We start from the raw sequence: 13,496 nt of genomic DNA on the forward strand, positions 1-13,496 counted from the left end.
AATACAATATAGATTGGAAGTTGAGGTTATAAAAACCACCGAGATATCCTTTCAGGATAAAGAAAATTAGTCAGTGGGTACACAAATGTAAGAAGAAGGAGCTTCTTCATGGGTCATAAATCTGACGCCATGAAGTACTTGATTGACAGGGATACTGCAGACTACATAAAAAATAACAATGTTGTAGAATTTCTGACTGGGTTCCGCTTTCACGACCGACTAGGTCAAAATAGGTGCCGACCTTCTTATTCCCCTAAGTAGGAATTCGACGACGATACTATGACAGATGGATGCTCCTACCCAGTAAAAACTTTAAAGATGTTTGAACCAAATGACCCATTAGAAGGTAATGTAAACAAACTACCCCCTATATTACCAGCAAGTTTAAGAGTAATCTATTTTTTTTTATAAAAGATAAAAACAAAGCGAAAAACTCTCTTTCCTCCTTACCAAGTGTCGAGTATCGTCGACACTGAGTGCGCGCATCCGAACACAAAACCGAAATGTGGTAAGTTCGAAAATTGTCGAAAAATCATTATTTGATATGGATGTTTTGCTGAAAATGAGCCTAAAATATTGTATATTTTGGGTTAAGCTGTAAAGAGCCTGCTGATTCATCAAATACTTCGGTATTCCGTAAGCGGATGATTTTTTAAAAGGTGAGACGGAAAGGAAGATCTTTGATGAGATCATTGACCAGGTAGTGGGCTTCGTATTGGCCCGATACACTTTTATGGAAACAGTTATTCTGCATTACTATTATACTTTATCTATAAGCTCAATATGTCAATATGGTCTGTATCTTAAGCTCCTAGAATTCCGATGCAAAAGATTTCAAAAGACAAAGGACTGCTGTCGGTCTGTACTTCTGTTCAGCAAATTCGAAAGTCTGTGTCTTGGAAATGGTAGAAGATATGAAATAATTACCGATGTCATAGACTTCTGAAGTAACAATTTCTTTTATTCCGTCAGCGTATATGCGGCGAATCGGGTTCTCAGCAAGCTTAAACGTTTCCTTTAGCAGTGTGAAATGAAACATGTTAGAATTTATTGGCACCAGAAAGATTGGACCGATATAATCCAATTTCACATCTCATTTAGTACTAAATGACATATTGGAATGTGCCAATTTTAAAGAAAATAGGAGACTAATTTATGGAGCGCTATGTGAATATTTGTTAATCAAAATGTTGATGCTTTTTGTGGAGGTTGTACCAGAAGGAGTGAACTGACGTATCCTATACTTACAATGGGTATATGGTTGGTAGAAATATTGAGATACACGAAGTTAGAAAAACCCCCTCTGATTTTTTCGGCATTTTATGAGACTTGTTATTATTCAAATTGTTTACATCTTGTAATAGAAACATTAAGAAGATATTCGAAGTTTGAAGAAAATCTGAATTATCTCGCATTTTATGAGATATATGGTTATTCAGAATGTTTATCCTATGCGAGAGAGGAACCAGAAGAAGTGAAGCTATTTCGTCCATCTTCTAAACTGACTTAAGGCTGATTCAAATATTATTAAGTATTATTACCTCCAGACGGTACGATATCGTTGTCATCATGGCTCATACGAGTAAAACTGAACACCTACATCGCGGTGCTTTCTTCCTCGCCAGGAATATGAAAATATCCGCCACTAATCAACGGCCACACTCTTCACCGCATTGTCTGCGGAGATGAGAACACAGACGAGGGAAATTTCATCCCGATCACGAACATATTCCGATCACAATATACCAGAGGTCACATTCGATAGGCAAGAAAATGAAATGTACGAACGACATTCTCAATGCGTTAGCAGGCAGTGTTTGGGGTGCAGATAAGTAGACTTTGTTGACTTCGTATAACGCGACAGGTCGGTCTATGGTCATCTATCTATGCGGCCCCAGGTTGTCGTGAAGATTATCCAGACCTGCCAAAATGCCGTCCTAAGATCTGCAACAGGGTGCCTTCTCATGACAGGAAAATCTACAAGATTAAACAAAGGCACATCTCGTACGTCAACTCCTTGCTTTCGTTGCTGTACCTGCTTGGGTACTATCGCGGAAGTCATCCAAACCATCATATGGGGGATAAAACTCCTCCATCTAGGCGTACCAAGAAGGACATACACCATCTAGAGAGGGAGAGGGAAGAAGCTTTTCTGTAAGAACTGAGTAGCATTTATTCTGATGCAGTCACTGATGCCATCAACAACAATGGTAGCTGAAGAATGTCGGCTGCGTAGACAATCCAGGGTAGTTTTGTGACAATTACTTTTAGGATGGTGCAGTTGTCTGTCCGGCGTGTGATAAAGCCCCGCAAAATATGCCCTGCCAAAGCTACCATACTCACTCCAGAAGATCTGTGGTTAAATCCTGCGAAGGTAATTTTAAAAACGAGTTATAACCGGATAAGCAGAAATGGAACTAATCATGTGTGGATATTAAAACAATTACAAAAACTCTAATTGTCGTAAAACGGATATCGTCCAAAGAGACGGTAAAAAATACAATCATCTATCCAATATTATTGTTTCACCTTTGCCTTCCTTTTCTTTTTCATTTAAACTTTTTTGGGGCTGATTTCCACCCCTGTGGCAACACCTCCCATGCTGATAACTTGCAGAACAACTTAACTTAAAGTCATAAACAATTTGGAAATATTTCCTGCAGTCAAATTGTGCTGCCACTTTTCGTGCCCCTGTTGCAAGTTGTGTGTGTTTGATTGTTGATGTTTGCGTCGTTACTGTTACTACAATTCCCTATTTTTTCTGTTTTGCCCAAAAACTCGTTTAGTTCAACATATTCGTACCAACCAAAAAACAAAAAAACAACGCATTCATGTTTTCAGGTTATTGGTTTGCATTATGCGTGCTTTTTTCCTGCAGCCATGGTTAGTGACACTATATATCGGTCGGTAAGCGGTAAAGTGGACTGTGCAGCGAGAGCAAGCGTAGGTTAGCAGCAAGGATGGATGGCTGTTTAAATTCTGTTTCCTGACTTTATTTTGACATTTGCAAACAGTGCAAATGACGACGACGGTGGTGTATGTTTGTTTACCGGTCTGCCTGGTGCGGCGTGCGGTGGCAAAGTCTTCGGCATGGTCTAGTGTGCATTAAGTATTGACTTTATGTTTCAGCGCGAAATGTCAATAAGTAGTGGTGGTTGCATAAAAAGTGCAGTTATAAAAACATGCAAAATGTTGCAAACTTGTTTTCCACTCTTCTGCTGCTTCTTCTTTGTGTTTTTGTGTGATGCAAATTCATTCATTGGCCAGCCAATATGCCGCAGATATCTGTTTCGTCTGTATTTCCGTGTGGCAATATTGAAATAAACAAATTACGTTTCTTTTTCTTGGCCACGATATTTTTACATAACTGTTGAAAAACAAACTCCATGGGTATGTCCACTTGTTACTCTTGCATTTAAATTAGCCAAATATTAATAAATTAGTTAAGGAAATGGCACCAGAAAATATTCGCTAATTAGTTGCAAGTTTTTAAAAGGGAAATAGATTTTGTTTCCGTTGACCATATTTCAACACGTTTTCAATAAATGTACATTTAAATAATTTTTAATAATAATAATTCATAATTTATGAGAAATTTGTTGGGAGAGATGAGCTTCTGTAACTTTAAATTGGTGGCATTTCGTCAAAATCTCAAGTCAAGATTTTAAAATAAATAAAACCAATTTTTATATTTTTTATTAATAGTAAAATTAAACTTTTGTGGGTTGGTGATTTATTTCCAAAATAAGTCTTCACAAAAATATGTGTTTCAATTCGATTTTACAAACCCAGCGTGATGAAAAACTTTTACTATTTACGTTAATAACATAAAATATATTAAAAAGATTATTTTCCAGTACTGTCTCTAAATTTAACATATGGATTTTAGCATGGGAACTTTTTAAGGGGAAATGAAGCTGCCGACATTGCAAAAATGCTCAAAAACTACTATGATAATGAAGAGAGCTGCTCTCATATTAAAGGGAAGGAGAAGGAGATCAATTAGCTACATTAAAATTGAAAGCATTTGTTTTTGAAAGCGTTATTAATTTGCTTGCAGATTTCGTCAAACGTGAACCAACAATATTTTTCGATATGCGTTTTATTTAGCTAGTAACAAAACAACAAAAAACGCTACTACTTTGACAAAAAAAATTAAATAATTAAAAATCTTATCTTTAGAACAAATTTCTTTGTTTTTTTTTTTTTCTTTGATGTTTCATTTTACATACAAAAATTATTGAAAAAGTTGGCCATACGAGTGCCAAACATTTCAATAGAAGCCTTTTCCAAACTGAATTCTGTAAAAAGTTCAAGTATATAAGTGTGAAAGTGTTATAAATTTATTATTGTGTAAACTAAAAACGAAAAATAAAAAACAAAGTGAAAACAGAACGAAAGGAAATGAAAGAAATGCAAATTCAAAACTAAAACTAAAATGCTTCAAGTTTCAAAGTAAAAACAAGTGCATAATAACTAAAAAACAGAAAAGTGTGATTTGTATGAAAATGTGGGCCTTGTTGGTATTTGTAAATCCAATGTGAAGTGGAACACCGCAGAATTTTTTTATAGACGTGGTTTTATTACGTCTTTTAATTATTATAATTATATTACCTAATTGCAGAGGATATTCTATATTGAAAAATAAATCTACATATTTCTGAGGCTATGTCTATATTTTTGATATAGGTATTAAAATGGATTTTAGATTTGAAAGACGTATAATAAAATAAATTAAATTTATTTTATAACTTGCCATGTTAAAAGCCTGCAAAATAAATTAAAATTATTTTATAACTTAGCATGGAACCCATACCATGTTAAAATAATGCAAATAAATCGTTAAAACTGTTGAAAATAACTCCTAGAGAATTTTCTAAAGATTGTCGTAGTAAATATTTATCACGAAGGAAAACGATTATGTGCTAACCCGGATTGCACACTGTGATGGAAAAAGAATGAAAAACTTTTGCGAGAAACGTGGTCAGAAAATCTCGTTGTAGAGAAAGGGAGCTTATTTAGCTATTATTTTCTTGGCAGCACTGGTTTAAACAGCTCACGCACGTTTCGTGTTTTGTTTCACTTTCGAAAATCTTGACCACCATGAATCGTCTTACAAACAAATAATGCTAGCAGATAATTGAGTTCTATTATCAAAATTCCCAGCTTGTTAAGAAAGTTCATCACGCGCTTCAGGTGTTCAGCGACAAAACTAGTTTTTGGTTCAATGAGTACGTAAAAAATCAGACTTGTCGATTTTAGGCTGAAGATCAGCCAGTAGCATTGCAAAAGTTACCAATGCATCTAGAAAAAGTGACAGTTTGGTGCGGCTTATGGGCTGGTGGCATGATTGGAGGTACTTATTTAAAAATGCTGATAATCGTAACATAATTGGGAATGGTAAGCAAATGCAAGATCATGACTTGCATGACATGCGGTTTCAACAAGACGGTAACACCCAGCACGCGTAACAATGGATTTATTGAGAGGCGAGTTCGGTAAACATTTTAATTCACGTTCGGGACTGATCAATTGGCCGCCTAGAACGTGCGATTTAACGCCTTTAGACTTTTTTTGTTGGGCTATGTTAAAGCTCATATCAATAGAGACGAGGTCCCTTCATTTGACGCATTGAAAGACAACATTGAAGAATTTTTTCATAAGATACCGATCGACATGTTGGTAGGTGTATGCCAAAATAGGACTAAGCGGATGGACCATTCGTAAAGATGCATTTAAAATTTATTTAGCAAAATTTGAAGTCTTTTTGCCTTTCGGATGTTAGAGTTCAAAGGGCCCACCGTACATTAATTAAAAACGATTAGACCGGGCACAAATGAAAGATCTTTGAGACTGCTTTCAGAATATATTTCAGGCAAAAGGAATTTCAAATCTTATTTTTTTTCGAATTGTCTGAAATTTTATCAGCAGACTTTTTATTTAAGCCCGATATTTTTACAGAAGATTTGAAAAATGCCTAAATCAGAAAACTTTTTTTCTGAAAATACTCGATGAGGTATATCTAGAGCCCATTCATAAGCTCGCACCATTTTCAATTTTTATATTATGAGTCTTAAATAAGCTAAGCGGTTCTAATTTCGTTCGGATATGTTTATACCCTACATCATAGTATAGAGAGTGTATTAAGTTTACCATTCCGTTTTTAACACTTCCAAATATATATTCTTGATCAGCATAAACTTGATTAAGCGACGACCGTTCGTCTATCCTTCTGTGGAAATCACCCTAGCTTCCTACGAAATTAAGTCGGTTGATCAAATTTTTTTGAGATTTTTTTAATTCGACAAGACTTTTGGTATCAAAATAGGATATGTAGATCCACGTTTTGGTATAGCCACCATATAAGTGAACGGCCACAATTAAGTTGTTTTGGTTGTTTTAGACACAATTTTAACCCGAATTTGTTGTAAAATGGCAGTATTTCCCAACATATAGGCAATATGCTTGCATATAGGTCACAGTTTTGGTACCATCCCCAAAAAACTGCACATCCAAATATTCGTTATTTTAGGACTTAGCTACATTTTTCAAGAGAATTACCTCAAACTTGGTATTTGGAGTTGTTGATATGTACCACCTTTTCTGGCAGATAATTTGCTGCAGGGGTATACAATTTCGTATAGACCTCATATAACTGTACCTCCAGATATTCGGTACTTTGATGTCTTGTTCGGTATTTTTATGTTTACCTTCCATGGCAGTATATTGCCTATACAAGTCCACATGTTCGTATAGCTCCCATATAACTGTACCTCCCTATATTCGTCACTTTGACGATTTTAGACACACTTTTTACTATTTCAAATTCGAAATTTGCAGTTCACAGTGGGTACTGCTTTCTATGGAAAAATTGCCCACACAAATTCACGTCTACGTATACCCCAAGCATTTTGCAGCATTATGGTGAGAATTTCCCAGAAAAAATGTTATTCGTGATGGAATTCAAGCGTGATAGTGTGATTTCTTTGTATTTGGCTGGAAAACCACAAGTGGCTATCGTTAGAGCACTCCAGCATTTAAATGTGAATAAATCTTTTGTGTCTCGTACCATCGTACGTTACCGTGATACTGGTAGCGTAGCCAGACGTCAAGGAAGTGGACGGAAGAATAATACAGCAACAGAAATGGTTCGAAAAGTAAAGGAGCGACTTGATCGAAACCCGCGTCGCAGTGGAAGAAAATGACTCGTGAGCTGAACATATCGCAAAATTCCATTCGGCAAATATTGAAAATTAAGCTCGGGGTTCAATACTATTTTCGACATTTTTTACCTTTTTTCAATAAGATATTACAAAATAATGTATAAATTATGGCGTTTGACTTTGTTGCAGTTGTTTTATTTCACCCTGTATTCAAAATAACCTAACTGTGTTTGAAGCATCTCGTAACACAACACATTGGTGTTGAAACTAATTGATCCAACATTGAATTTAACCTTACTCGAAGATTATTCCAATCATTCGATCTATGAAGAAATTGACAAAGCTTCCAAAAATGTTGACAATGTCAGATATATCTCAGATTGGTTTGTGACTTTCATGTCGTTTACATTTTATAAAAGTTGGCTAAACTACCACAATTTCTCAATTATTATTATCATTAGTTGCAACATATCGATCAATAAATTAAAAATCATCGGAGACGCCAACAATCACAACCGTGCTGGTTTGTTCGTTCATTCCTCCCATGCCAGTCACATTGGAGGTTATTAAATATTTTTCAGCGGCAAATTGGTGCCGATGGTGGTGGTGATGGAAACTGTCACTATTTCGTTGTTGTATTAGACGGTCGGTCAGTCGAACAGTTCGGCGATATTTGTTTTTCTAGTTTATGATTATTGGCAAATGATGGTTGTGGCAGACCAAAGCCATCTAAATGCGCTGTTATCTACTACCTGGCAATATGAGGAGGCATAGCTATAATGCTTTAATGGCGGTTGACTTTCTTCGTATAAGAAAAAAAAAACTATATTATGGAATTTAATGGAAATATAAACGATTATTGATATGACAGAGGAAACAGTGGAACCTCATAGAAACAGCCCGATGTTATATATAGGAAACATGTGATTGTCGCAATGGCTTCCACTGTTTACAATTAACAAACTATGCTGGATACAATTTTTGAAACCGAGCAAAAAAGCAGGAGCTTAGCTAAAACTTTCACTTAAGAAAATATGAATCGTTGACATCAATTGAGCAGAAATTATGATTATATCAGCCATAATTGATATGTATTATTGTTGTTGTTGCTGTTGTTGTTTGAGATTAGACAACATTGTAGCTTCCTGTGGAGCGAAAACGACAAATGATATTTTAAATTATTTTTGCGATTTTGTACGGAGCATACATAATGTCTTGTGACAAATCCGAATTAATGGCATATAAGAAATATTGAATTCCTAAAAAGTAAATTATTCCTGAATGGAAAATGCATAAATCATGCTGAACGCCACATATACTGTGGCTTACACAGAAGGCTAAACTAATCTGGCCACTAGACCCAGTTTGCGTATTGACATCGAGCACGATTAGGAAAAAATATCCCTCCGAATCTCAGTGGAGACATTTACAATCGTGACAGAACAATGCACTCCGAGTTGCAACAGGAAACACAGAGTTCCCAAAGGTGTGTTGAAATCTTCGGATCTGTTTAAACTCTACCTTTCCGAAATTCCGCGTTCTCCAAACGGCATCGAGGTCAATAACATGTGGATACAAAAGTTGCTGTCTTCTTCTAACCGAGGATTATGAAAATATCCGCCACTATATCACCGGCTACACTCTTTAGTATATACACTGTCGAGATGAAAATGCATTTGATCGTGCAGATCAAAGGACGCCTAATCCCAACCAAAAACATGCGGTATTCATGGAGGTAGCTGGCAGCTTGGAGAAGTAGCCCTTTTTCTACATTTTATAATGCGATAGGTTGCGGTCTGTACTTAGCTATGTTGCTCTGCAATTAATAGTGGAAACGTAGTTAACATGAACATGAGGGTGCCTCCTCATAACACCAGATGAGGAGACGATTATACTTCCCATACGTCAGTATAATCAAATCTTTCATTTCAATACTGTTTGAGTGTTACAGTGGGAGTCATATGGTGGATAGAACACTTTCACCCAATGGAATAAGGAAGGACCTTTGCGATTTAAGCGTGTCAGGATAGACCTATACGATCTGTCAATCATCTTATGAATGCCGTTCTCAGAGTCTATCCCCACCCATTACAGACAAGAACGTAGGCTGCCTAGACACACCAAGGTCCAGTTAGGTTCTGACTAAAGCATTCGTCTAGATGCACATCGATCGCAAATTGATACCCCACACGATGACACAGACTCACACACACAAAACATCCAAATTCACTCCAGAAGGGCTTTGGTTACACTATGTATAATCCGCAGACTTTTTAAATCTGAATGTAGAAGTAGAACTTAATTAGAAGATTTTTGAAAAATGAATGAATTGCTATAACAATAAATAAAACAAAGTTCCCCTCAACTCAGTCACTGACAGGAAAAGTGAACTCAGTCACTGCCAGGGAATTCGAAACCTTCTCAGATATGATAATAAAATCAAATCCACCGATTAGCAGGGGGATATGCTAATATTCAGTGGTTGCAGGATAGACCTTTGATTAAGCAACAACGAAAGGCGGTTAAGGAAGAATAGAAGCATTTACACCAATATGGCGTCTTAGGAAATAAACTAACCGTAAATGTGTTTTTTAGGATGACAACTTCTGGAAGTTTGAGTCGAATTAAGCACTAAACCAAATAGCATATCATAGTTATAAGAAAATACCACCCAAGTATTGCGAGCTCTATTGGGAGAAATATCGTCCACGGGTGGAACTGGATCCATCAACCTAAAAAAATGTACACTTTATGGGACCTTAGGTGAATATTTAATACCAAAAAGTATAGGAGATTGCGCAATAAACTTGTAATCATGCCATACAAAATCGGGAATTTATTTACAAATTTAAAATTTATCCATTTGAATAACAAAAAGTACTTTAAAAAATATCATACCTTGAGAAAATAACACTACATACGAATAGTTGTAGCAATAATAATAGTCAATCTCACCACCCCACATAATATTGCATCATGGCAATGTTTATAAGTTGACGGCGGCAATATGTTTCCATTGAATTTCTAATAAGGTCTTGTGAATTTGATACTCAAGTATAGTCCACTTTTCAGTGGCACAAATAAATTCATATATGGGTGTATTTATATAGACCTCCTCTAAAAATATAATACCTCCTCCCCCAACGACCCACTAAAGTGACATACAACTGTTAATTTACACACCACGTGCTGCAAACAAAGCTCGACTGATGTGAACTGAAATGCAAGCCTTGTTATTGGCCGTCCGTCCATAGCCATAAATTGCTTGGTTCGTATTACAATGACCGATTGTGTGTATGCACCCAGAGCTTCGCACTTGTTATAGCAAATATTCACTAGTTATGGAATGATTCAAACCAAAATATTGATAAGAAAACTAAAATAACACAAACAAACTTAGGATAAAAACAAAAAATTTTTTTCTTTCTTGATAAAGCTCAACTAAATATAAATAAAAAAAAACAAAACAAAAAATAGTCATACATAAGAATTGAAGTGATTTTAGTGCAATTGGTGACTCACCTTCGGTCGGTGCTATAAGCTTAACAAAATTATCGGGGAATACACCAACTTTGCCTCTCAGTTCACCTTTCCACCAGCCCTTATCGGGCAACTCCATACTGTGAATGGTAATGATGTCGCCCACTTTTAGCTCCAATTCGTCATCATTTTGTGGCGCATAGGGAAATTCCACACGACAATACTCTCTTTGGGGTTTCGGTGGTAAACTCGGAGCCACATCATCTGCAGCAGCCGTCAGTGTTGTAGAGTTGGCCGCAATTGTGGTGTCTGAATTGAGTAGATCCTCTTTGGAATTATGAAAACTAAGGCGGTTCAATTTCTTCGTTGTCGAGGTGGAGGTGGATGTTGCAGCCGACGCCACGTTAGATGCTGCGGTTTGTGTGTTCAATATTGATGTGGAGCCCAGCACAGTCCCACTGCCAGCGCCTGCTGTTGTTGTTGTTTTCGCCAAAGATGGTGGCCGTTTGCTGGCAAACACCGGTGATGGTTCTATGACTTTAACGAAATTTGAAGGAAAAACGCCAACTCGATTATAAAGACGTCCACGCCACCAGCCTTCTTCGACCTAAATAGTTGTAGAAAACGAAGAAGGAGCCAATTAAAATATAATGAAAAAAGATTCAATTGAGGCCACAGCAACAGTCAAAAGACACACAACCCCTCAAGAAGGAAATGCAACTAACCTAACCAGGCAACCAACGCCAGCCAACGAACCGAAAGGAATTGCTTTAGTTGTTACTAAAGTTTGAGCAGCTACAGCTGTTTTATGTCCTTGTTCGTACGTTGTTGTTGCTGTTTGGTTTCCGTTGAGGGTGTGTTTTAACGATTCCTGTTTTATTCAAGTTGTTCTATTTTTTGTTTTGTTTACTAACCTCCCCAAGGAATTCAATGACATCACCCACAGCCAGTGACAGCTCGTCGTCATTGACTTTCGTATAGCTGTAGATAACTTTACAGCGCCGATTACTGGTCGATGTTTTGTCTCTGAAAAGAAAGCAAGAAAGAAAAAATAAACAACAGGCAATTAGTTTATAAGGATATAAATGAGTGACAGTAAAAATGTAAAAATCTGTTGAAATATATGAATATACGTTGTGTTGTAGGTATGTGTTTTTTTCTTTTTGTACCTTGAGCCTTATGAGTACAGAGAGTATATATCATTTGATACGACCATAAGTCTGTTTGAACTTAACATCTGCTTGGGCTTAACGTCCGTTTTTTGGGACATTTGAAGTCGACATAGCTGTGACTGGTTCGCAGTGTAACTTTCACGGAAAGTATCCGATTTAATCCAAAATAGGTACGTGCTAATATTTTTATCAACTCCAGAAACGTTCAAAATTTTGCGAATACATTTTGAAACTTTTTGTTACAGTTCTGCGACTTGGTGACTGTAACGGTTAAAATCATAAAGTATGTGCCGCCGCACTGACGTCATGAGGGTGATTCTGTAACAACTATCGGGGCAGAATTCTTTCGCAGTGTTAGATTTTAATTTACAAACGAAACTCCCAGTTCGTCATTCGTTTTTAGCTTCTTAAAATAATCATTTTAGATCACACAAGTTACAGGGTGAGATAAAAACAGCAACAAAGTCAAACGCCATAATTTTTATTTATTATTTTTTTAATTTTATTGAATGAATGCTAGAAATGTCGGAAATAGCATCCAATTTTAGAATAAGTTTAGATTTTTTAGAATTGGTCACCTCTTTTAGTGCCAACCTTGCTTTTCAAAATACTCCAGACACAATAGTCCAACGGATTGGTATCCGGAGATTTTGGTGGTCATTATGCGCTGGAAATGAAGTGAGGAACCACATTTTGTAACCATTCTTAGGTGGCGGGTGCAGAGTGCGATGGTGCTGAGTCCTGTTGGAATGTCCAAGGTCTGCGGCCATAATGTTTGCGTGCCCAATGCTTTAATACATCCTCCAGAATATTTTCGCGATAATATTCGACATTTATTCTGATGCCACGGTCGAATAATACGAGCGGAGAGCGACCATTGGCTGTTTTGGCGGCCCACACCATTACCATGGCCGGCAGTTGACCTCTTTGGCAAGTAAACACGATCATTTTGTTTGTTTACAAACAGCTGGACAGCGAATGTTTTCTCATCGAAGAAAACCAAATTCCTTAGCTCTTTTGAGTGTATTTTCTTTCTGTTGCGGTGTAAGTTCTTGAACTTTTTGGAATTTGGAATTCAGCTCATGAGCCATTTTCTGAGGGTTTCAATTAAGTCGCTTCTTTACTTTTCGAACCATTTCTAATGATGTTGCTGTTTTCTTCCGTTCACTTCATAGACATCGAGACACAAAATATTTATTCACATTTAAATGCTGGAGTGCTCTAACGATATCCAGTTGTGGTTTTCTAGCCAAATATAAAGAAATCGCACTATCACGCTTGAATTCCATCGCAAATAACTTTTTTCTGGAAAATTCACACCAAAATGCCTTTGTACGCTTGTAAACAATATAATAAGCTGTCACTGGAATAATTTTAACAACTATCGGACGAGTGACTTAGAAATGACAGGAGTATGGAATTGGTTGCAGTTTTTTCATCTCAGCATAAAATTCTACATCGATTTCGTGATTTTCTTCTGGTTTACATATTGAAATCCCTATTGATTCCATACGATATAAAGTAGATGGGTACAATTTTATTTGTTTTAATGGCTTGTTTGCTCAAATAGCGACATATCACAAAAAAGTAGATTTTGCACATTTATGTTTATAATGTTTATTTAAAAAAGAAGACTCTACATTAAAAAGGTGATATCTCGTAAACGATATAATCAACTTGG

At 36.5% G+C, this 13,496-nt stretch overlaps 1 protein-coding gene across 15 annotated transcripts in view; it reads right to left on the minus strand.

The window, feature by feature from the left end:
- LOC101899936 (serine-rich adhesin for platelets) overlaps positions 1 to 13,496 on the minus strand; it is a 90,327-nt gene that overhangs the window by 35,376 nt on the left and 41,455 nt on the right. For 14 of the 15 annotated variants that reach the window (XM_059126743.1, XM_059126745.1, XM_059126752.1 and 11 more), the window contains 2 exons: positions 11,558 to 11,669; positions 10,686 to 11,250 (listed from right to left, as the gene is read on the minus strand). In XM_059126743.1, coding sequence (XP_058982726.1) covers positions 10,686 to 11,250; positions 11,558 to 11,669 — 677 coding nt within the window. Of the gene's footprint in view, positions 1 to 4,232; positions 4,298 to 10,685; positions 11,251 to 11,557; positions 11,670 to 13,496 lie in introns of those variants that run through there. The other variant, XM_059126758.1, reaches the window with a different exon arrangement.

Source organism: Musca domestica, unplaced genomic scaffold (genome assembly GCF_030504385.1).
Source record: "Musca domestica strain aabys unplaced genomic scaffold, Musca_domestica.polishedcontigs.V.1.1 4, whole genome shotgun sequence".
Classification (NCBI taxonomy): Eukaryota; Metazoa; Arthropoda; class Insecta; order Diptera; family Muscidae; genus Musca; species Musca domestica.